Below are 25,914 nucleotides of genomic sequence, written 5' to 3'. Positions count from 1 at the left end.
GATGACCTTCAGCAGAGGGGAAAGATGAAGGTGGTCGATCGACTTGCATGATATTACTAATGTCATGCATGGGTTTTCTTTTGGGAGCCATAATAATCAAGAGCAAGGCAGCGCGAGGAACATAGAGCAAACATGAAAGTAGATGAAGAAGACAATGCGCATTGTGATTAAATAGGAGAGGAGACCATAGCTTGCCGTAGAATAGAAACCGTCTAGAAGGCACGACTGTCTACCACCACAGATCTCCAGAAGACGAAATCCGATCTGATAAATGCATGCTGGAAGCCGGATATGACGACTAAAAGAAGCTCGAAGCAACGTGCTCACCAAAAGCGTAACCAACCAGCAACAAGCAGAATGCAATTCGAGGACGAAGACGTCTGTCGACGTTAGAGCTCCATGCAGATGCAGTTACAAAAGGGAGCCATGTACAAGGCGTTGGAAGGAGCGTGTGCAACAAAAGAGGAACCAACGAGCGAAGCACGACCATGCGGGAAGCCTTAGAAGAAGCATGGGGACCATGGCATCGCAGCAGCACAAAGGCCTCGCATGGGAACCAATCTCATGACGCCATGGCAACAACAAGACAATGGCGAATGTAGCCTTAGACGAAAAATGTGGAATACAAGAAACCCCACCATGCAATGAAACGTGTCAAAAAATACCTTACACTAGCAAGGAATAATAAATTAATAAAAAAAAGGAAAAACGTTGTGGGCGCATATATTTGGGCACATTTTTTAAATTAAGCTGAAGGGGATATCTATTTCTGCTTTTCATTTGATTTCAGAAGGTGAAGGTGAAAGAAGCGTGGAAACAGGAGACGTTTAAGCTGTGTGTGGGTCTTGAGCTCAACTCCATCGTCTCCGTCTAAGTATATCTTCAAATTTTGCTGGAGGAGAGTGAGAGAGAGAAGTGGGGTACATACATGGATTCAGCGATGGCGTTGGAGGTGGGTTCGCTGGATCCGGACTTCCTGCAGCTACTGGAGCACCCCACCATCATGCCTTCCAAGCCCAACCCGATCAAGCTGCCCCTCGAAGAGCTCTTCACCCAGTGGCTCTCCCTCCCGGAAACCCAACGCCTGGTAAGCCCCCGCTCCTCCTCTGGTGTCCCATACCCTCTGTGGATTCTTCTCTTTGCCTTTGGACTACCTGTGGACAAGGATACTGATGGTGCTTGGAGGGATTTTGTTTTTCCATTGGTGGGCCAGTGGCTTGAGAGGCAGGGAGGGTGGAGGTTTTAAGGTGCATATCTGATTGTTGCCTTCAAAATATACCCTTGTTCCCTTACCGATTTGCCCTTGGCAATAATTCTCTGGTACCTGCCATCTCTTTGGTGTTGGGCTTACTCTTTTTTTGAATGGAGCGAGAGGATTATGCTAAGGCCTTTGGGAGCAATAATGTGTTGCTTTCATAATATCCTTGTACTTGCAACAGTTCCTTCTTGACTCACCACGTCTGTGGTTGAGGCTTTTGGGCTGGGTTGCTTTCATAATATCCTTGTACGTTCCTCCTCGACTCACCATGTCTGTGGTTGAGACTTTTGGGCTGGGTCGGTCTCTTCTTTCTCTCCTTGGTGATGGTGGCCACAAGCTCTCTCGCCTTGGCCTTCTATGAGGAAGGACATGGAGGCATTTGTTAGTGAATGCATCATATGCCAAAAGGTCATCACATAAACATCATTAAAAGATCTTAATGTTTAAATACTCGAGTAAACATGAGGCAAAGAGTGGAAAGTCGTGTGTTGTTGCATTGAGACACAAGGCCTTGTTAGATAGGGCCTGAAGAGGTACAAATGAAGAGACACATCCTTGATGAACGGGTGTGACTCTTGAATGAATAGCTTTGTCCTTTGGATGTAGAGATGTGTCCTTTGATCAATAGATGTATCCCTTTGAATAGACGTGTTCTTTCATGATGACCTGGGTGACGGGGGGTGTGTGACCCTTCACTGTTGTCCTTTTAATGATTAAGAGTAATTAAGATTGATTAAGTCACAATTGTGACACATGGTAACCAAAGACAAAATGATTGAAGACTTCTAGAACTAGGCCAAGTGGGAGCAGGAAGCCAAGGAAGCATTGTAGGCCGAAAAGAAGCAAATGCTGGCAGAGTTAAGAAAACTCAATGGAACTGCCTTGGTCCAAGAAGTCAACAAATCGAAAAAGAGTTGGCTAGTGTACGGAGGGCAAGAACACAAGAAATCAAGTAGAAAAAAGCCTTGCTAAGGCAGGCATGCTAGTATGTGTAACACATAGCTAGTCATCTATGCAATGCATGGCGGATAATCGCAACCGTTGGGTTGGGTGGATATAATCAGGTTTATGAAATAACATGCAGCAGAGGAAACAATCTCCTAGACCCAAGAGCAGGAAGTGGCCAAAACAAGACCAGAGGAGTCCTTGGCGGATGTCATAGGTACCATTCGACCGGCCTCACCCACATCCGTTGGGAGAGGCTAATTATTGTTCTACGTGTTCTTTTCGTACAAGCTTGTGAAAGAACGTGGAACGGTAGAGCGGAACACCACGCGCAGAGCGGAAGCAAAGCACCACGTGAGCGGAAGCCAACCCCCGGCCAGTCCCTCCCCCCCCTGCCCCCTGAAGATCATGTGAACCACCATAAAGGTGGGGGATAAGGGAAGGCCAATGGGCATTTATCCTTGTATAGAGGGGTCAAGTTGACCCCAACCCACTATGTGGGATAATACACTGCTACATGGTAGCGTGAGAAGCAGGAGGATAAGAATTCATTCCAACACCCCCCCTAGATGCGAAGCCCGATGCTGCGCAGGAGCTGACGAGGCTCCGATACCATGAAAGAGTGTGGAACAACAGAGCAGAACACCACACGCATAGTGGAAGGAGCACCATGCCAACGGAGGCCAAGAACCGGCCGGGTCCCCCTCACCTAAAGATCTCGTGAACCACCATAAAGGTGGGGGATAAGGGGAGACCAATGGGCATTTAGCCCTATATAAAGGGGTCAAGTTGACCCCAACCCACTATGTTGGATAATACACTGCCACATGGTAGCGTGAGGAGCAGGAGGCCAATAATTCATTCCAATAGCTTGAGGCCAATTCAAGTGTTGGCGATGTTCTTTCATCTTCGAATAGACAAGGGTGTTGTTAAAGAAAGTCCGCGTGAACGAACTTCAACTTTAAAATACAATCAATTGTAGGTTGAAGGTGGCTAAAACTGCCTTTTATCTTGAGCAAACCAAAAGTAGTTTCAAAGTGTGTGGGTAAGCCTTGTGGAAAGATTTAATCAAACACAATTAATACGGGGATTGGACCTCACAGACTAGGAAAAATCATCTACACATACATGGTATTGCATCCCAAGCTCTCTCTCTCTCTCTCTCTCCGGACTGTTTGATGTGATCATTGGCTTTGGCACACCTCCCGGACTTCTCCATCCCGCCACCTCCTTTTGAAAGTCACGACCTTGTGAATTTGTGCAGCGTAGGTGTGAGCATGGTGGACAGTGCGCAGGACACAAGTGTGTAGGACAATGGTTATATGTTCACACTTGGGGACACTTATTAAGGGTTCTTTTTATTATCCCATGTGGTGGGGGATGAATGTTTTGAGAGGACAAAGGTTTTAAAAACCTTTTAACTAAAAGAATACCTCTTTTTTAAAAGTGCATCATGGCTTAGGGGAGCCCACGTTATTTTTGGAGGAAGCTTACTCTTGGGGAAAAGTTGGGCTGCAGCTTGACACGCTTGCTTCTTCTCATCTTGCATACTGGCGGCTGCAGCAGGAACGGAGAGAGGACAGAATAGGTTACAGGCAGGCTGGACAGAAGATCATGCGCTCATAGGGCTGCACACCCTTGGAGTTGGCAGGCTGCATAGGTGCTTACCAAGTTGGGTTGCAGGCGGATAGGACTGCAGGAGGCGCGTAGGTTTGTAGGTAGTTGCAGGAAGCGCAAAAGGGACTGTACTTCCCTTTCTCTCTCTCTTTTGCATCCTGTCGGGCATCGGGCAGAACTGCAGACAGCTTCTGCAGGACTATTGGCAAGCTGCAGGTTCAAACAGTAAGGCACAGGAGGTACAGACGGGTAGAATTCTCTCTCTCTCTCTCTCTCTCTCTCTCTCTCTCTCTCTCTCTCTCTCTCTCTCTCTCTCTCTCTCTCTCTCTCTCTCTCTCTCTCCCCCCCTTGCAAATAGTCAGGCAGGACTCTCTCTCTCTTGTGAAGGGCGGAGGGGATACTGTCCTAGACGTAGAGGCACACCATTGAAAAGGGGTAGCCGACTACTGCTTTCTCTCTCTCTCTCTCTCTTTTTACAGGCTTGTGGGCGGTGTCAGACGCACACGGGTTCAAACTCCTCTTTCTTCCGGCTCGTGGGTTGTTCGAGAGTGCTACTCCTGGTGTCTTGTGAGAGGAGGGATTTGCAACCTAAGAGGGTAGAAACATGAGTATATTTAGCATGTTTTTGGAAGAGTCTACGAACTGATGTATGGCTGTGTTTTTGACTATGTGCATGGGCCAGTTAGATGCGTATTCAAGGCCTCGTGGATGTACTATTTTGGCTGATTAGAGGTGAACAACCGTGTGGTGTTTTGGGGCACAAGGTTGTGTGAATCCTCTGTGTGAAGAGGACCAGAGGATTGGCAGATTGGACATGCATATGTGTAAGCCATGAGTGGCCATGATGTATTCAGTGAAACTCTTCCATTGAATTTGAATAAAGAAATACTGAAAGGGGCGCCAAGCTTTGGGGCCAACAGGTGTCGTTGTTCTTTTTGTGTAGGAGCACTCTAGCTCCCTTTTGTTTGTCTTATTTGCTGGACGACAACTGTGTTTGGGTGATTGCTAGTCTACCGCACTTTGGTTTTTACCAGAGGCCGGTTTTAAGGTTCCTTTGCTGGGACCATCACCAACTTTCTTAAGGGGGTGACTTGTGGTTGTTTCGAGGAAAGTCGTTGCTGAAAATTTCAGCAAGATATCAGACTATGAGGATAACTATGGTTATGATGATGAGGAAGAGGAGGAGGCCACTCTTGAGAGGATTGAGTCTGAGGATGTACTTGCAGGAGAACAGGCTGCAGAAGATGCACGTTATGAGGATGTAACACAACCAAAAGATATGCCAAGTAAAGAGGAAGATGATGCCTAATTCAAAGTCCGTTTGGCAGGGGCAGTGGATGTGCTCATGCAGCTCACGCAAAGTGAGAAGTTTGCTAAATTTATGAGTGCCCCTTTTGAGCCTAAGAAGAAGAAGAAGAAGAAGGTGTGTTTTAGGAACCCACCTCAGGGCAATAGTGGTGCCTCTCGCAGGATCCTGCTTTTGGACAGTTTTCCAACATGCAGAACACTTATGGTGCAAACCCACAGAGTTCCTTTTTCGGGCAGCCACCTATTCCGCAACAATCGATGCATCCAGGCTATTTTGGCGGTGGTTTTGTGTCCCAATCTATGATTGGGGGTTACCCTCAAGGAGGCATGGGAATGCAAGGGAATTTTGGAGCTAATTTTCAGCCTTGTATGCAAGGCAACATGTATGGTGGTATGCAGCCCGGAATGCAAGGGAATATGTATGGGGGCATGCAGCCTGGAATGCAAGGAAACATGTATGGGGGCATGCAGCCCGGTATGCATAGTGGCATGTTGGGAACATGGGAGGATCAGCAGGATTGCATGGTATGCAAGGTGTGGGAACTGGCAATGTTGACCCTATTATGGGCATGAATGCAGGGGGTAGCAATCTTGTTAAGTCACTTCCTTACGATAATCTAACGCCTATGGGTAAGGCGGAGGATTATAAGGAAGGGGGAGCTGTGGTAAAATTTGACACATTCAGTGGGGCCAAAGACAGGCTCAAGGCTCTTATCTTTTTACAGCAGTTTGATACTGCTTTTTCTGGTGGAAATTACACGGAATCCTCGAAAGTGAGAAAAGGTGCGACTTTTCTTAAGGGCAATGCATTGCAGTGGTGGTCCATTCTTCTTTTGCAGGGCATAGCACCATCTACTTGGGTACAATTTAAAGAGGTGTTCTCTTCCGTGCGGCTCACATCTACATTGAGGTGGATGTAATGACAGCATGGCATAAGCTGGATGCATCCAAATGTGAGAATCTTGAGGATTATAACAGGAAGTTTTGGGAAGCTCTACTCCCAGTTACTTCTTATTGTGTAGTGCCACTGTTTGAGCAGGTTGAGAAGTATTGTTGTGGGTTGCCCACGGAAGTGTGTGACTTGCATTAAGACCCGAGTAACAAATATGTTGCAGATGATAGAGAATGCCATGACAGCAAATGCGTTACTCATTGGGATTTCAACTGGATTTAATGGTAGCAAAAGCACTGGCAAGAAAATTGAGAAGTCAAGGCATGCTCGGGATGCAACAATGCCTGTTGAGAAGCAGCGTAAGATGTTACCAATGCCCAAGAGAACTCCTGAGGAGAAGCAGGCTTTGTTGGATGCCAAGAAATGCTTTTTCTGTACCGAAGAGGGACATATGTCTTTCAATCGTCCCAAGCGTAAGTCCAACAAGGAATCTGACACTAAAGGGGAGCCTAATTCTAAGAAAGCGAAGCCTTCTGCAGGGTTAGTGAAACCGATCCCGTCAAGTGGGAAAGACTCCGTTAGACACCCACACGCTTAATAGCACAACTTTAAAACCACAAATTTGAAATGGACAACTTAATACAACTTGAAATTTAAATGAAATGAAATGGAAAGATGGACACCAGCACTAGGGCCGGAACGGGCCGACCCCCCCCTCAATATATGATATATTTATTGGGAGTATTTAATGAATACAATGCTCCATGGGTTCCAAGAACCAGATAGTGTCCATGTACATATGAAAACAGTACCAAACAAATAGCTCGAGGTCGAAACTTGATGTAGAAGCTTGAAGCAGTACGACCACTAGTGTGATCCAATCTCTACGGTCTTGTGCTTTCACTGGACTCCGCGGAGAGCGCCTCACTGGTGTTTCGAGACCACGCACAAACAGGCGCTCTCGTACTAACGCCTGGCTCTCCCGATCTCAGCACCTTTGGACCGAGGTTCGCCAATATAGCTTGGACAACCCGGCACCGAACGGGTGTTGGCCGAGCGGGATGAATCCCTTATCAGATTTAAACATAAAATACTTTATTGAAATCTGAAGTTCACTTACTTGTAGATGGTTGATAGAAAACCAATACTTGTGGTATGATGAAGTCACCCAGGAGATGCGAAGTCCCTTTGATGAAGACTCAGTCGCCCCGTGGTGAACCACCAAGGCAAGTACCACCGCAAAAGGCACAGCCACGTGCTGTGAGAGTAGGAGTGCCCACTTGCAAGGGAGGAATACAACAGCAGAAAGAGAAGTATGTGTAGTTGCCTGCTGTGGGTAGGCGCAACCACCTGATGAAGATTCAGCTGCCTGAGAGGATGAGAGAAACAGCCACTAGGAAGCGCCTGGCTGCAAAGAGCCGACTGGCTGTAGGAATAGAAGCGTAGCCCTCAAAAGGTGGCAGCTGTTGTGCAGGGTAGGCAGCCGCCTGTTGGAGAGGAAAGAGAGAGTAGTTTGCAGCCTGCAGGTAACACCAGCGCAGATTAGAGGGCAGCGCAGCCTGCTGGTGTACTTTCGCTTGAGGGAGAAGCCGCCTGCAGTCAGTGCTGGCTGGAAGTACAGCCACTTGAAGTAGTGCAGTCGCAGCCAACAGCAGCAGGTACTGCAGCAGTCGCCTTCATGAAGAGCGTGCGCCAGAGGGAGAGATGGTCGCCGGTTGATGAATCAACACTTGAAGGAAGCGATTATGTTTTTTTTTACGCTTGATGGAGGGAGTCCTTTTTAATAAATTAATATGGAGTTTTACTTTGGTGATACCCACGCATGCATGTGGGGGAACTAGTGGGGGTAGGTGACCATGCCCACCCCCACACTCACTTAAAAGTGAGGCTCCCCACCTTGGCCCCTAAGTGGGTGCCCACTTTTAAATAAATGTGAACACCTAACCTTATAAATTAAAGGGTTAGAATATAAAACATTAAAACAACAAGTGCGACATACTTACCACCTGTTCACATGCACCAAAACTCGTCAGAATACAGAGCAGACTTCACGACTCACTGGCAGGCGTCCCCGCTCAGTAAGTAACACGTCAAGCAGGCAAACACACAAATACATGTCATGCGAAAACAGTTTCAAACATGCAAATCATGTGTGCATGTGCAAATAGTAACATGGACATATCTCCCGTTCATGGAACAAGTACAAAATATCTGTCGGCACAAAACTGGCACGACATAAAAACATAAAAATCTGGTCTTCCTATGGAGTGATAGTCCCATAGGTAAGACACAGTTCCAGGCACGAGTCTCCCTATGGTGTGACAGTCCCATAGGCAAAACACGGCACGAATACTGGCTCTTCCATGGCGTCACAATCCCATGGGTCGAACACAGTCCAGGTCATACACGGGTGGCACTGGTCTGGCTCCCGTCCATACGACGCCATCCTGCTAACACACGGGTGGCACCAGTCTGGCTCCCGTCCATGTCAGCAAAATACTGGCCTCTTCACACGAGACACCGGCCTGGCCTCAAGTGAACGAGACGCAAAAACTGGAGATGGACCAAATGGTCGGCCAATTGGTGACATCCCCCCGGGCTTCTAAAGAGTTGACCTGTAACTCGCCGCTGCGGTGCCCGGGGGACTAGGGCCTTTGACACACTTGTTGATACCATCAATGCATATTAAAACATTTAAACATGGCCACAGCCTTAACACATATCCATCATCACTTTGCATAAAATATAAAGCTGGACAAAACATCCACAAATGCTGAAAATGGATCTTGCACATGTGACACCACATAGAGGCCGGAATGGGCCGACCCCCCCCTTGGAGTATTTTATTACCCAAGGAGAATAATATCATGTACAAGCTTTGAGGGCCTTACTCTTCCCACGGGAGATGCCGGATTATCCATATACAAATGCCATAACACAGCCCAACACGAGGCAACCAAGCCGGAACATAGGCTGTAGTAATGCCGAGCCAACAATATAATCCATATACCTCTGTGTGGGTACTGATTCTTCCCCAAAAACCACGGGTAGAGGTGGACTTTATCCATAAAAGCATCATATCCATGAGATAACCAAAGATTTCTTCTCTATAAACGCGAACAGATTCGTCCATAGAAATTGCCTGTTAAGCCCAATATCTATATAAATCTCGTCCAAGAAAGAAATCTCCATAGATATATTCCATCCCAATAAAGAGAGCCATGAAAAGAATTCATCCCATTTAAGGGAGCCATAAACAATGTTTCCGTGAAACCATCTCAAGGCAAACAACACCACCTTTCTCCTTGCATAGCTATACAAGGGTTAGTGATCATCAAAAACACTTCATGGTAAATAGCAAAAGCACCAACTTTGCAAACTCAAAGTATACTTAGCTTTTCTTTGCCAGGTTGGTCATGAAGCCAAAAGAAATATCTCCTCACCATATCCTTAAGATATCCCGAGATATATCTCCATATAGCTTGCCTGTAAGCTTGATAATATAATCCACAATATCCATATGGAAAGAGTGCTAAACGTGTGCACATAAAGCCAACTTCACACTTCCACGATAAAATTCCGTGAATTCATAAATCCTTATATCAACAAGCTGTCTACTGCTCATGCTCTTGCTTCATAAGCTATGAAGCGGCTGGCCATGCTTAACAGCAATGATGGTAAGTGTGGTCCCCACTTGAGATCTTTTCTCTTCCTTATTGATAGAAGGAAGCCTCCGCTTCCAAGAAAGCCTATGCTCTGATACCAATGTAACTCGCCGCTGCGGTGCCCGGGGGACTAGGGCCTTTGACACACTTGTTGATACCATCAATGCATATTAAAACATTTAAACATGGCCACAGCCTTAACACATATCCATCATCACTTTGCATAAAATATAAAGCTGGACAAAACATCCACAAATGCTGAAAATGGATCTTGCACATGTGACACCACATAGAGGCCGGAATGGGCCGACCCCCCCTTGGAGTATTTTATTACCCAAGGAGAATAATATCATGTACAAGCTTTGAGGGCCTTACTCTCCCCACGGGAGATGCCGGATTATCCATATACAAATGCCATAACACAGCCCAACACGAGGCAACCAAGCCGGAACATAGGCTGTAGAAATGCCGAGCCAACAATATAATCCATATACCTCCGTGTGGGTACTGATTCTTCCCCAAAAACCACGGGTCTTCATGCAATAGAAAGGGTACAGCAAGTACAACTCTCCATTCAGCCGGTACAGCAGGTACAATGGTTGGTACAGCCGGTACAGTGGCTGGTACAGCAGGTACAGCAAGTATAAATGCTGGTACAGCAAGTACAGTGGCTGGTACAGCAAGTACGGTGGCTGGTACAGCAAGTACGGTGGCTGGTACAGCCGGTATTACGGTGGCTGGTACAGCCGGTATGGCAAGTACAAAAGCTGGTACAGCAAGTACAGTGGCATGTACAGCCGGTACGGTGGCTGGTACAGCAGGTACAGCAAGTACAAATGCTGGTACAACACATACAATGGCTAGAAATCATAATAAATGATTGAATACCCTTGCCTTCAGTATTTCTTCGCGATGGAAGCCTCCAAAACAGTCCCCAACAGCCGGTATTCTTCATGGTCAGCCTTCAAGAGAGAGAGAAAGAGAGTAGCCATCATTAGGGAAACCTTCAACGGTGGTAGAGGCTAGGGTGCAGCAAGAGAGCCTCCATTAATGAAGAGAGGGGGCTCCAATTTATAGATTTGGGCCTTCCATGAGCTAAAATGGCAAGAGAAGGCTACAATGACAAGTGGAGAGCCACACAATAGCTGAAGTGACAAGTGTGAGCCCACTTGTCTCACTTTGATCCATTTCTAACAAGTGTCAGGCCACTTGTCTCACTTTGATCCACCTCCTTGCCACATGTCCCAATCTAAGAGATGGGTCCTTCCATAAACTTTATCTCTAAAAATATCCCAACTGGTAGACATTCTGTCATAGGCACTTTGCCAACTCTTGGTATTTGCTCAATTCCAGATGTAATGACGCGAACAGAATTTCCATCGGAGTCGGGCCAAAAATAGCAACTCTCCTAAATTTTAGGAGTGTGGTCCTTTGTATTCTAGGATAGTCCCCCATTCCCAAAGCTTGTACTTTCCAAATATTTAAACATCCTGGAGTCCACCAGACCCCTTTCAGACTGGGAAATGTCCAGGCTGGTGACATGACCTCAACTGAAAAGCCTCAAGATATGCCTGCAACAATTGTGGATAATCTGCAAAATAATCCTCATTTACCCACTTGGCATCAATAGGCAAATAATTCTTAAACTTCACAAGGTATCTCCTGGAAAGCTTTCCTGCAGGTAGCTTTCTCTCCTTGTGAAAAACAATCTGTTCTGGCTGGAGAATCTCCTCAAGCTCTTCAATCTCTGGCGGATCTTTTGTGACAGGCTCATCAGGATGTGGCCCCACATATTTCCGAAATAGACTCACATGAAAAGCATTGTGAATCTTCCAATGACTAGGTAAAGCAAGCCTGTAGGACACGTCATTGATTTTGTGAATCACCTTGAAGGGTCCATAATAGCGAGGAGAAAGCTTAGGATATGATCCTTCTCGTCCTGGCCTCTTCCGAAGCCTAGCCTTCTCAAATTTCAGCAATACCCAATCACCTTCTTTGACTTCCATGTCCCTTCTATGCTTGTCAGCAGCCATTTTATGCTTATCCTGAGATCTTGCTATGGCTGTCCGCACCTGACCAAAGGCAACATCTAAGTCTTGAACATATTCATCAGCTGCAAATATCTCATCCTTTGTACGAAGGATGGGTGGCAAGACCACTCTGCCATAAATAATCTCAAAGGGAGCCTTTCCTGTGGAAGCATGGATCGTATTGTTGTAGGCAGACTCAACAAGGGTAAGATACTTCTCCCATGCACTTTTTTGATCTGCCACATAACATTTCAATAAATCCAACACGGCTGAATTTGCAGCTTCACTTTGCCGTTTGGGGATGATAAGTTGTGCTGTTAAGCGTGTGGGTGTCCAACGGAGTCTTTCCCACTTGACGGGATCGGTTTCATTGGTATCAGAGCACGGTTGTTTCCCTCTTCCTAGTGAGGAAACGAACCTGTGTACTGGACATCCCGCTTTTAGCAAACTTTGAACACAATGGACAGCCAAGGCAACCCTTTGGAAGTGCCTAATTCAGGTGAAGTCTGCTCTGATACCAATGAAACCGATCGCGTCAAGTGGGAAAGACTCTGTTGGACACCCACACGCTTAATAGCACAACTTTAAAACCACAAATTTGAAATGGAACTTAATACAACTTGAAATTTAAATGAAATGAAATGGAAAGATGGACACCAGCACTGGGGCCGGAACGGGCCGACCCCCCCCTCAATATATGATATATTTATTGGGAGTATTTAATGAATACAATGCTCCATGGGTTCCAAGAACCAGATAGTGTCCATGTACATATGAAAACAGTACCAAACAAATAGGCTCGAGGTCGAAACTTGATGTAGAAGCTTGAAGCAGTACGACCACTAGTGTGATCCAATCTCTACGGTCCTGTGCTTTCACTGGACTCCGTGGAGAGCGCCTCACTGGTGTTTCGAGACCACGCACAAACAGGCGCTCTCGTACTAACGCCTGGCTCTCCCGATCTCAGCACCTTTGGACCGAGGTTCGCCAATATAGCTTGGACAACCCGGCACCGAACGGGTGTTGGCCGAGCGGGATGAATCCCTTATCAGATTTAAACATAAAATACTTTATTGAAATCTGAAGTTCACTTACTTGTAGATGGTTGATAGAAAACCAATACTTGTGGTATGATGAAGTCACCCAGGAGATGCGAAGTCCCTTTGATGAAGACTCAGTCGCCCCGTGGTGAACCACCAAGGCAAGTACCACCGCAAAAGGCACAGCCACGTGCTGTGAGAGTAGGAGTGCCCACTTGCAAGGGAGGAATACAACAGCAGAAAGAGAAGTATACATCAACCATAGCATCAGCCTTCCTGGCTTCAATAGCACTTTGTAGATGGGGATCTTCATGCAAGAACTTTAACTCTTGCTCTTGAGCCTGCAAAAGTTTTCTCATATGTTCCATTTCAGCCCTCATAGCATCAGGCTCTTGTTCAAGCATAACTGTCTTTCCTGGAGACAGTTAACCCTTTGATTCACTATCCATAACCCTTTCAAGGGGCTTGTGTCTACCACGCAGGGCATCAGACCCACGAGAGGCACTAGAGGGACCCCTTGAATTAGGCACTTCCAAAGGGTTGCCTTGGCTGTCCATTGTGTTCAAAGTTTGCTAAAAGCGGGATGTCCAGTACACAGGTTCGTTTCCCCACTAGGAAGAGGGAAACAACCGTGCTCTGATACCAATGAAACCGATCCCGTCAAGTGGGAAAGACTCCGTTGGACACCCACACGCTTAACAGCACAACTTATCATCCCCAAACGGATGGCCAAAGTGAAGCTGCAAATTCAGCCGTGTTGGATTTATTGAAATGTTATGTGGCAGATCAAAAAAGTGCATGGGAGAAGTATCTTACCCTTGTTGAGTCTGCCTACAACAATACGATCCATGCTTCCACAGGAAAGGCTCCCTTTGAGATTATTTATGGCAGAGTGGTCTTGCCACCCATCCTTCGTACAAAGGATGAGATATTTGCAGCTGATGAATATGTTCAAGACTTAGATGTTGCCTTTGGTCAGGTGCGGACAGCCATAGCAAGATCTCAGGATAAGCATAAAATGGCTGCTGACAAGCATAGAAGGGACATGGAAGTCAAAGAAGGTGATTGGGTATTGCTGAAATTTGAGAAGGCTAGGCTTCGGAAGAGGCCAGGACGAGAAGGATCATATCCTAAGCTTTCTCCTCGCTATTATGGACCCTTCAAGGTGATTCACAAAATCAATGACGTGTCCTACAGGCTTGCTTTACCTAGTCATTGGAAGATTCACAATGCTTTTCATGTGAGTCTATTTCGGAAATATGTGGGGCCACATCCTGATGAGCCTGTCACAAAAGATCCGCCAGAGATTGAAGAGCTTGAGGAGATTCTCCAGCCAGAACAGATTGTTTTTCACAAGGAGAGAAAGCTACCTGCAGGAAAGCTTTCCAGGAGATACCTTGTGAAGTTTAAGAATTATTTGCCTATTGATGCCAAGTGGGTAAATGAGGATTATTTTGCAGATTATCCACAATTGTTGCAGGCATATCTTGAGGCTTTTCAGTTGAGGTCATGTCACCAGCCTGGACATTTCCCAGTCTGAAAGGGGTCTGGTGGACTCCAGGATGTTTAAATATTTGGAAAGTACAAGCTTTGGGAATGGGGGACTATCCTAGAATACAAAGGACCACACTCCTAAAATTTAGGAGAGTTGCTATTTTTGGCCCGACTCCGATGGAAATTCTGTTCGCGTCATTACATCTGGAATTGAGCAAATACCAAGAGTTGGCAAAGTGCCTATGACAGAATGTCTACCAGTTGGGATATTTTTAGAGATAAAGTTTATGGAAGGACCCATCTCTTAGATTGGGACATGTGGCAAGGAGGTGGATCAAAGTGAGACAAGTGGCCTGACACTTGTTAGAAAATGGATCAAAGTGAGACAAGTGGGCTCACACTTGTCACTTCAGCTATTGTGTGGCTCTCCACTTGTCATTGTAGCCTTCTCTTGCCATTTTAGCTCATGGGAGGCCCAAATCTATAAATTGGAGCCCCCTCTCTTCATTAATGGAGGCTCTCTTGCTGCACCCTAGCCTCTACCACCGTTGAAGGTTTCCCTAATGATGGCTACTCTCTTTCTCTCTCTCTTGAAGGCTGACCATGAAGAATACCGGCTGTTGGGGACTGTTTTGGAGGCGGCATTTGTAATTGCTGTACCTGCTGTACCAGCCACCGTACCGGCTGTACATGCCACTGTACTTGCTGTACCAACTTTTGTACTTGCCGTACCGGCTGTACCAGCCACCGTACTTGCTGTACCAGCCACTGTACTTGCTGTACCAGCCACTGTACCGGCTGTACCAGCCATTGTACCTGCTGTACCGGCTGAATGGAGAGTTGTACTTGCTGTACCCTTTCTATTGCATGAAGACCCGTGGTTTTTGGGGAAGAATCAGTACCCACACGGAGGTATATGGATTATATTGTTGGCTCGGCATTTCTACAGCCTATGTTCCGGCTTGGTTGCCTCGTGTTGGGCTGTGTTATGGCATTTGTATATGGATAATCCGGCATCTCCCGTGGGGAGAGTAAGGCCCTCAAAGCTTGTACATGATATTATTCTCCTTGGGTAATAAAATACTCCAAGGGGGGGGTCGGCCCATTCCGGCCTCTATGTGGTGTCACATGTGCAAGATCCATTTTCAGCATTTGTGGATGTTTTGTCCAGCTTTATATTTTATGCAAAGTGATGATGGATATGTGTTAAGGCTGTGGCCATGTTTAAATGTTTTAATATGCATTGATGGTATCAACAAGTGTGTCAAAGGCCCTAGTCCCCCGGGCACCGCAGCGGCGAGTTACATTGGTATCAGAGCATAGGCTTTCTTGGAAGCGGAGGCTTCCTTCTATCAATAAGGAAGAGAAAAGATCTCAAGTGGGGACCACACTTACCATCATTGCTGTTAAGCATGGCCAGCCGCTTCATAGCTTATGAAGCAAGAGCATGAGCAGTAGACAGCTTGTTGATATAAGGATTTATGAATTCACGGAATTTTATCGTGGAAGTGTGAAGTTGGCTTTATGTGCACACGTTTAGCACTCTTTCCATATGGATATTGTGGATTATATTATCAAGCTTACAGGCAAGCTATATGGAGATATATCTCGGGATATCTTAAGGATATGGTGAGGAGATATTTCTTTTGGCTTCATGACCAACCTGGCAAAGAAAAGCTAAGTATACTTTGAGTTTGCAAAGTTGGTGCTTTTGCTATTTACCATGAAGTGTTTTTGATGATCACTAACCCTTGTATAGCTATGCAAGGAGAAAGGTGGTGTTGTTTGCCTTGAGATGGTTTCACGGAAACATTGTTTATGTTAAAGGCTGGTCGACTGACTTGAATGCTGTCGGCTGCCTCCACAAGCCCCAATGCTTTTGTCTAGATGGTTAATATGATGCTACAATGCTGAATCCAACCCATACCATGTGGTACATGCTGAAAACATTCATTTAAATGTGCATAAAATGCTTGATAAATCCTGATTAAATGCCTGATGATGCCATGCCATAAAATAATGCCATGTCACTCTACACCTGAATGGTGTGCACGTGACAGCAATGGCATGCCACATGGAAGCTCTGGAAGCAGAAGTTTGCGAGGCATAAAGAGAGGCAAACTCCCAAATATCACCATTGACATCACATTGAATCACCATTGACATCACATTGAATTACCATCCATCTACCATCACGATCATTGAAGGCAAGCTAGGGCTGCAGTTCATGTCTGACCAATATGCAAAGACCCGAGAAATGCTTAGTACCTGCATAGTGGATATCATAGCCCCCAAAATAGCCAAAGAGAATTAGCATGTGAATGAATCCATGGTGATGGCTGGAGGAAAGAGTATGTCATCCTAACCGTTAGGTTAGAAAGAATAACAGGACGAGAATTTGAGCCCACCGGGTGTAACTGCCAATCCTGTAATCTGTCCCTGTTAGATAAAGGAGGGATGGGAAGAAAAGGCTATAGCAAGTCAGCAATTTTCCTCCAAATGAACCTGTGATGCATGGCTAGTGGATAGGAAGCCAAAGCCCAAGGGAAGGAAAGCATTTGACCAGTAGCATCAACAACATCATTTATGCACCTAATCCCCAATTTGCTGAGATTGTATGTCCGAATCGGCTCTTGCAGGGCCAATGGAGAATCAAAAACAGCACTCCAGTAAATGCTTTCCTGCCGATGGCAATTGGCATGAGACAAAAGGAAGGGTTCCCAATGAGCATGCGAAAGGACCTGTTTCCAATCGCAAAATAAGTGAAGTGGCAAAAGGGAAGCCCGGGATAGAACCTACAAATCTGCCCAAAATGACCTCCCACAGTGATCAGTGATCCATGCACCATGTCCAAAAGTGCATAAGGCCGTGCACATGGTTGCAAGCATATGACTCCATGGCTGCGTCGTCTGACGAAAAAAGGTGAGTAGGAGAGGAATTTTCCTTGCCAAGACATGATGCGCAATATTCAGCACATTCAATCCGCCATGCATCCTCAGGGAACAAACTTTTGCCATCCGCATAAGTCTTAAAGCTTTAGCACAGAAGACTTTGTTTTCCATAACAGCTCCATAGCCTGAGACATGAAAGCAGAAGTGTCCTGAGAGGTCCAATGTATCAAAGGCAAATAGTACTGAACATAGGCCATGATAATCGACTGGACAATCCGGAGCCTAACATGGAGTGGCTAGGTGGAGAGCTTCCGGTAGTGGAGCTTGGCATGAAGTTTGTCAAAAATCCACTTTAACTGTTGTTTCCTAGTGATGTACCAGCCAATAGGGTAACCAAGATGGCGGACCACATCATAGGGTTGCATAATGTGTCCGGGCCATAAAAGAACATGCCAATCATATAAATGCAGAGGTATGAGGCTAGATTTGTCAAAATTGACATGCAGGCCAGCAGCCATGCCATATATAGAGAGAGTGTCCATAAGAGTCTTCAACTGCTGTGGAGAATTATGCTGCATAAAGAAGGAGTCATCTGCATATGCCTGAGCCATAAAGGGAGGGGCTCCAGGAATCTGAAGACCAATGAGAAGGTCCTGCGCGGTAAGATGATCCAAGTATCTGAGAAGTGGGAGAGTGGCAATGGCATATAAGAGGGCACTGAGTGGACACCCTTGTCTGACTGAACGACCCAAGGACCAAGATTGAGAAAGATGATTGCCAAGGATGCATTGGGTTGTAGAGTCAGCATACAAGCAGTAGATGACATTAGCCATTTTTGGCCCGAATCCCATCTGAGCCATTGTCTGTGAGATAAAATCCCAGTTTTGACCGTGTCAAAAGCTTTAGCAAAGTCCACTTGCATAATAAAAACATCTTGGTCAGAATATTTTGCATATTCAATAGCCATGAGAGCATTGCCAATATTATCATGGATCTGCCGCCTAGGAACAAAGCCATATTGCAAGGGATGCAGACCCTCATAAAGCACTTGCAACAACAGGCATCAATATGATGGGCCTCCAATCCATGAGATGCTCACACAAATTCCGCTTGGGGATGAGTTTACCTATGCTATGCTTCCATGATTGGGGGAGTACTCCTGTATGCCAAGCCGCATTAATCATTTGCAGAATTTGTGCAGCGTAGGTGTGAGCATGGTGGAGAGTGCGCAAGACACAAGTGTGTAGGACAATGGTTATATGTTCACACTTGGACACTTATTAAGGATTCTTTTTATTACCCCATGTGGGGGGGGGAGGGGGGGTGTAAATGTTTTGAGAGGTCAAAGGTTTTAAAAACCTTTTAACTAAAAGAATGCCTCTTTTTAAAAGTGAATCGTGGCTTAGGGGAGCCCATGTTATTTTTGGAGGAAGCTTACTCTTGGGGAAAAGTCGGGCTATAGCTTGACATGGTTGCTTTTTCTTATCTTGCATATTGGCGGCTACAGCAGGAACGAAGAGAGGACTGAGAACAGGTTGCAGGTAGGCTGGACAGAAGATCATGCGCTCGTAGGGCTTCACTCCCTTGGAGTTGGCAGGCTGCACAGGTGCTTTGTGAGGACTTCCTAGTCTATTAAGACATAATTAAAATTGAATACAAGAACTAAAGATAATTAGAGAGCGGAAAGCTGAGTTGTTTGCATTGAGACACAAGGCCTTGTTAAATAGGGCCCAAAGAGGTACAAATGAAGCCTAGGCACATCCCTGACGAAAGGGTGTGACTCTTCTTTTGGACGTAGAGTTGTGTCCTCTAATCAATAGATGTGTCCCTTTGAAGAGACGTGTCCTTTGATGATGACCCATGTGACAAGGTGTGACCCTTCATTGGTGTCCCTTCAATGATTAAGAGTAATTAAGGGTAATTAAGTCACAATCGTGACATTCCCTCCCACTTAAAATAAGATCCATGGTTATATAAGTGACTGTTGTTGGCGAAAGAACTCTTGAAGTAATTCTGGGTATTGTTGTAGATCTTCATTACTTTGCCCAGTTGAATCTGAATCATCCAAGTCTTTCCATTGTATTAAGAATTCTGTAATAATCTTCTGTCGAGTTTCTTTCTGTCGTACATCAAGAATCTTTTGTGGGATTAAGATCATATGCTCATCTTCAATCTCTAGAACATAATCTGAAATATCTAGAATGGGAGAATCTCCTTGTACAAACTTCTTGATCCATGATATGTGAAAAGTCGGATGAATCTTTCCCCATGAAAGTGGTAACTCCAACTTATAACTCAAAGGAGAATTCTTCTTAATAATCCGAGACCATAGTAACGTGATCACAATTTTGGAAAAAGTGATTTCACTGTTTTATATTGATTAGGAGCCACGAACAAAAGAACCCTGTCACCTTCTTTGAATTCATCATGTCGGCGACGTCGGTTAGATGCTTGTTGATATTGTTCTTGAACTCGAATCATCTGATCTCGAACTTGAAGAAGAACATCTTGCATTTCTTGAACTAACTGATTTGCTAATGCCACCTTGTGTTGAAGAACAAAGTTTGATGGTACAACTGGTGTATGACCATAAGTGGCTTGAAAAGGACTCATTCCTATTGCTGTGTGATGATAATTATTATAAGCAAATTCCATCAATGGTAGATAATCTTCCCAAGCTACTAAGCGAGACTGAATATAAGGTCGAAGCATCTCTTTAAGAATTTGATTAACTCTTTCAGTTTGGCCATGTGTCTGTGGATGATAGGCTGAACTGAACAATAAATTTGTGCCAAGTGACTTAAAAAGTGAAGTCCAAAATGTCCTGTAAACTTAGGATCTCGATCTGAAATAATGGACTTTGGCAACCCATGTATCTTGAAAACGTATTGAAGAAATAATGAAGCAATATCCGGAGCTTGAGCTGTCTTCTTGCATGGTGTAAAATGTGCCATCTTGGACAATCTGTCGACCACCACCATTATTTGTGTATTACCTTTCGAAGAACGAGGTAAAGATGTAATGAAATCCATACTGATACTTTCCCAACGTTCATTTGGTACTGGAAGTGGTTGTAGAGGACCAGCTGGAGCTTGTCTATTGGCTTTCATTTGTTGACAAGAAAAACATGCTGTAACAAACTTTATAACATCTTGCTTCATTTGAGGCCAATAATAAGAAGCTGTTAGCAACCGATATGTCTTGTTGATACCAGGATGAGCTGCATAAGAAACCTCATGATGTTCCTTTACCAAGAGTTTATGCATACTTGTGTTATGAGGGACACAAATGCAATTCTGATAATATAATAAGCCATGGACAAGAGAATAAGCTGCATAAATCTTCAAATTAGAACGACTAGAGTGTGGAGTCGTAATCACTCGAAAAGCATTTGCAAAATCTGGATCGACTGCATAATGATCGATAAAAGCTGCTGGAATGTCGATTTGAACTCTAGAAATTGCCATTGCTAAGGCTTGAGGCATTCGGCTAAGAGTATCGGCAACCATATTAGAAAGGCCAGGAACATATTGAGTAGTCATATGGAAGTTTGCCAAATACTCCATCCATCTGCCTCGTCGTGCATTCATAACTGGTTGGGTGAAAATATACTTTAAAGAACGATGATCTGTCTTCACAACAGAATCTACTCCCAAAAGATAATGTTTCCAAGCTTGATAAGCATGAACAATTGCCAAGAATTCCTTATCATACACTGGATAATGTTTTTGAATTGCTGAATGCTTATGACTGTCAAAGGTGATGGCTCGGCCTTGTTGCATGAGAACCAAGGTCACCGCGAAACGTTTCACTATCGAAACGAAACGATGCTGAAACGATTTATTTCAAAACAAAACGTTTCAACACCAGGTAGGTGGACAATGAAACGTTGGACTGAAATAATCATATACATAAAATGTGAAGATAGTGGCCAATAGTTATAAGATGATATTAGCATATTTATCATTAGTAAACAAAGAAGACACAAAAGAGAAGAGAAAAGAACAAATAGGATAAAAGAAGGAAAGAGAAAGAATTATAAAAGCTAAAAAGCACACAAAATCACAACCTTTTTTCCCACATGAAACGATATGGTTTCAATGTCCACATGAAACGTTTCAACATTGAAACGTGAAACGACTTTCAAAGCCACCGAAACGAGTTTCATGGTGACCATGATGAGAACTGCGCCAATTGCAAGATCAAAAGCATGTGTCATAACTTCAAAAGGAAGATTGGGGTCTGTGATTGCCATCACCGGAGTTGTTGTCAATGCCACCTTTAGCTTATCAAAGGCATGAGAAGCATCATCTGTCCATCAGAAAGCAGGTGTTGATTTCAAAACCTCTGTCAAAGGTGTTGCAATTTTTGAAAACTTAACGACCTTCGTGTGATAAAAATTGGCAAGACCCAAGAACGATATGACATTATGGATATTTTGTGGTGTCGGCCAATCCTGAATAACTTGTATCTTCTTAGGATCAACAGAAATGCCTTCAACTGAAATAATGTGCCCGAGGTACTCTAGTGATGCCTTGAAAAATTCACTCTTTTCTGGGTTGATAAAAAGTGCATTATCTCGTAAAACTTGAAAAACTACATGTAGATGCTTTTTGTGCTCATCGATTGAAGCACTAAATACCAGAATATCATCCAGATAAATAATCACGAACTTGTCCAGAAATGGTCAAAAGATGTCATTCATGAGATTCATAAAAGTTGCCGGGGCATTGGTTAACCCGAAAGGCATGACCAAATACTCATAATGTCCATACTTCGTGTGGAAGGTAGTCTTGTGCTCATCTCCTTTACGAATACGGATCTGATGATATCCGGACTTGAGATCAATCTTGGAAAATACTTTGGCATGAAGCAATTGATCAAATAATTCATCAATCCGAGGAAGAGGATATTTATTTTTGATGGTCAGTTTGTTGAGGGCACGATAATCAATGCAAAGTCGCATTGACTTATCTTTCTTTTTCGCGAATAAAATTGGTGCACCAAAAAGACTCTGACTAGGACAAATATGACCCTTGTCCAAGAGTTCTGTTAATTGGCGTTGAATTTCTTGGGATTCAGCAAAAGAGACCTGATACGGAGCACGAGTTGGTGGCGAATTGCTAGGAAGTAAATCAATCGGATGATCCACAGGATGTCGAGGAGGCAAAACTAGAGGTAGTGCTGCAGGAAACAAATCCAAATGCGGGGCAAAGAAGGGTTGAGCCAAATATGCCACTTTGGAATTCTGGTCAGGTACTGTCTCCGTAGCAAAGAAAACCATTAGGAGTGTTGAAGAGCAATGGGCCTTACGAACCCACCGCTTTGCCTGTAATGCAGACAAGGTTGGTGTACAGGGTTGATCGCGAACACCTTGGAGATCGATGTCCATACCATCTTTGACAAACTGTAAAGTGTGGCTGCGGAAACTGATGATAGGATCATACTGATATAGCCATTGTGGACCCAAGATCATATCATATCGAGACAAAGGCATAACCTCAAAATCCATCTTATCACGGTATTGGTGAATGCGAAAGGAAAGTCGAGGAGCCGTCGTATTGCAATTAAAACCCGATCCATCTGCCAACTCAATCTCGTAAGTGTGGGTACTGCGAGTGGTGCGTATCTTCAAGCGTTGCACCATAGCTGTGGCCACAAAATTGTGAGAACATCTGCTGTCAATTAGGATGGTGATGGGACAGCCAAAAATAGAGCCAATTAGTGTCAATACGTGAGTAGACACGGAGGCTGGAATTGGAGAGGCAGGAGTAATAATGCAAGCTTGCGCATACTGGGATATAACCATAACACGCTTGCTTTTGGAAGTTTTTGTAGACTGGACCTGAGACTTGTCTTCGGAGGTGGAAGGTTCGACATTGAAGTTCTGCCGATTATTGGATTGTTTAGGACATTTAAACCATCGGTGGTTTTTGGAACAAATGGTGCAGAGACCTGTCTTCTGTTGATCGGTAGTAGCAGTAGACTGCTTTGGGTTTCGTGAATGGTCGCGTCCAGAGTCACGGCCACGGTTTGATCCTCGTGGTTGATAAGATTGTTGGCGCCATGGTCGGTTAGAAAAGGACCCCTCTCGTTGTCGAGGCTTTTGGAAGGACTGCTACTGCTGAGAACTGGGGCGAGGTTGAGAACCGCCAAAGGATTTAGAACCATTATGAACAAATTTTTTGTCGTTGTCGAAAGTAGAAGAGCCTGGGCGACCTTGTGACGAAGATCCCCGTTGTGTGGCTGGGATGTCGGCTATGCATTCAGCATAGCGAATAGCAGCTGCAAGGTCGACTGGGTCATATTTGTGAAGATCGGTGCGCAACGTGGGAGTAAGTCCCTCGACAAAAGCGTGTAGCTTGTCTTCTGGGGACAATGTGGAAATCTCTAGTACCAAGCTGGTAAATTGTGAGATATAAGAGGCCAATGATCCAGTTTGGGTCAAATGGCGTAAGCGAGATCGTGGTTGAAAATCGGCATTGGTAGGTACAAACTGCTTACGGATGACACGCTCGAATTTGTCCCACGTGTTGACGGTCTTCCCATCAGACAGTCATCGTTGCCACCATAAAAATGCATTGTCTTTTAATAAAGACACGACGAAGGTAATCTTTCGTGCATCTGTGAGGTCCATGGAATCGAAGTACAAGCGGAGCTTGTACAGCCATCGATCAAGTGTACGCTTATTGCGTTGGTCGAAAAAGGGTTTAGGAGGTTTTATGTACAGCTTCTTAGTTTCAGATGCTTGTAACAAGCAATAAATTACTTAAAAGTCATCGGCTTCTACCTCTGGGGGTACAATGTCGGTGTCTGGAACTGGTACGTCGATCAAAGCCGTTGAACTCGCAGGTTGAGAGTGTCGGGACTGCATCTGCTACATCTGTGACGTAAGAGGCTCCAAAGTCTTTTGGAGTTGACTTTGCATAGTTGCCATTTGGTTCTGCATCTCTTGCTGCCATTGGGTGAGAGCAGGTTCGTCTTTAATGATTGGTTCATCCACCATGGTAAGGGATGCAACTTGATTACTTTGCTGAAGCTCTTGCTGGCGTTGTTGTGCCCTAGTGAGAACCATCACCAAAAGAGCGAGTGGGTGCCATGGAGGAAGGTTGAGGCGAGGTTGTCAATGGAGGAGTAGGAATAGACCACCTGGTGTAGTGTGGTCGATCAGGAGGAGAGAGTAAGGGGCTAGGATTGGGACTGGGACTGGGACTGGCAGCTGGTGGCGAAGGAGTGGGTGTCTGAGGAATATATGTGGGTGTGGAAGGTCGAACACTGAATTCCAAAGGAGCCTGCTCAGGGTAAGTATCAATCTCGTGGTAGACGAGAGATGCCTCCGGAATGGCGAGGCCAAGATAAGGGTGCCGCTCCAAAAGGAAACTGTAATGATGCAGGTCTCGGGGCGAGGTATGTATCTTGAAAATCCACACGTCAAATTCCCGGTCACGGGATGTGGGTGTGGCAGCTTGGATTCAGAAATAGGCTGGAGGAGCAGGAGCTAGCACTGGAGTAGGAGAGGTTACAGGTACGGGAGAGGGTGTGTCCTGAATATAGCTGAACTCGTATGGTCCCTCGGCCATAAGCCACCACCGTAGGAAAATTTACTAAAAGATGATGAAGTGTGTCCAACAAATACGAGTTGGTGTTTTCAGCGCGTAACAAGTGATATTGGCCCCGGATATATGTTGTGCCCGAAAAATAATGAAGTGGCGGGTTTCTGAAGTATAAAGATGCCACATATTAATGTTTATAGGCACAAGGAAAGATCACACCTGAGAACTGTGTGGAGAATATTGCCATTGAGAATTGCAGAGGCCATGATGATCAACAAGTACGGAAGTAGTGTGTGCCGAGGAGGAAAATGACCATGAACCACATTGGAGCAAACAGAATGCAAAGTCGGCTGGTCGTTACGAAAACGGGCACGCCAGGTTGGTTTTTTTTTTTGGTGCTCTTGTTTTCTTGGCCGGGTTTCTTTTTTTTTTTAAAAAATGCGCTGGTCAGGCTGGCCGTTCGTTTTTTTTTTTAATTTTGTGCGCTGGTCGGGCTATCGTCGGCTGGTTTTTTAAGGTTAGGGTTAGGGTTTTTTTTGGATGTGGGCATTCTACAGGTTGGATCTTGTTTGCTCTGATACCACTGTGAGGACTTCCGAGTCTATTAAGACAATTAAAATTGAATACAAGAACTAAAGATAATTAGAGAGTGGAAAGCTGAGTTGTTTGCATTGAGACACAAGGCCTTGTTAAATAGGGCCCGAAAAGGTACAAATGAAGAGGCACATCCCTGATGAAAGGGTGTGACTCTTGAATGAATAGTTATGTCTTTTGGACGTAGAGGTGTGTCCTTTAATCAATAGATGTGTCCCTTTGAAGAGACGTGTCCTTTGATGATGACCCATGTGACAAGGTGTGACCCTTCACTGGTGTCCTTTCAATGGTTAAGAGTAATTAAGGGTAATTAAGTCACAATCGGGACATGCTTACCAAGTTGGGCTGCAGGCGGATAGGACTATAGGAGGCGCGTAGGTTTGCAGGTGGTTGCAGGAAGCGCAGAAGGGACTGTACTTTCCTTTCTCTCTCTTCTGCATACTGTCGGCAGGACTATGTCAAAATATGTAGCGGAAATGATAACCAAACTTGGGTCCACAAGAGCAAGAAGAGTGCAGAAAATAGACAGCACAAGAGACACTGAGAGATAGGCATGTAAACTCTTCTCTATACACAAGATCCCGTACAAAACTGATTGATCAAATGGTGAGGAGCATGGGGTCTATT

At 45.0% G+C, this 25,914-nt stretch overlaps 2 protein-coding genes across 3 annotated transcripts in view; one reads left to right on the top strand and one right to left on the bottom strand.

The window, feature by feature from the left end:
* Positions 1-742: 742 nt before the first annotated feature.
* Positions 743-25,914, top strand: part of LOC147624663 (serine/threonine protein phosphatase 2A regulatory subunit B''beta-like) — a 44,012-nt gene continuing 18,840 nt past the window's right edge. The window contains exon 1 of one of the 2 annotated variants that reach the window (XM_086819685.1): positions 743-1,087. In XM_086819685.1, coding sequence (XP_086675811.1) covers positions 929-1,087 — 159 coding nt within the window. In that variant the 5' untranslated portion in view covers positions 743-928. The remainder of the gene's footprint in view (positions 1,088-25,914) is intronic. The other variant, XM_086819684.1, reaches the window with a different exon arrangement.
* LOC147624664 (uncharacterized) lies at positions 8,476-11,792 on the bottom strand. The gene is made up of 2 exons (XM_086819686.1): positions 11,231-11,792; positions 8,476-8,635 (listed from the first exon to the last, which is right to left on the bottom strand). The coding sequence occupies exons 1-2, from the start codon at positions 11,716-11,718 to the stop codon at positions 8,623-8,625; spliced, it is 501 nt and encodes a 166-aa protein (XP_086675812.1). The 5' UTR covers positions 11,719-11,792; the 3' UTR covers positions 8,476-8,622.

This window comes from Cibotium barometz, chromosome 25 (assembly GCF_041138505.1).
Source record: "Cibotium barometz isolate CiBa-2024 chromosome 25, ASM4113850v1, whole genome shotgun sequence".
Taxonomy (NCBI): domain Eukaryota; kingdom Viridiplantae; phylum Streptophyta; class Polypodiopsida; order Cyatheales; family Cibotiaceae; genus Cibotium; species Cibotium barometz.
Note: the sequence above shows the minus strand (reverse complement) of the source record. Positions and strands in the feature narration are given on the sequence as shown.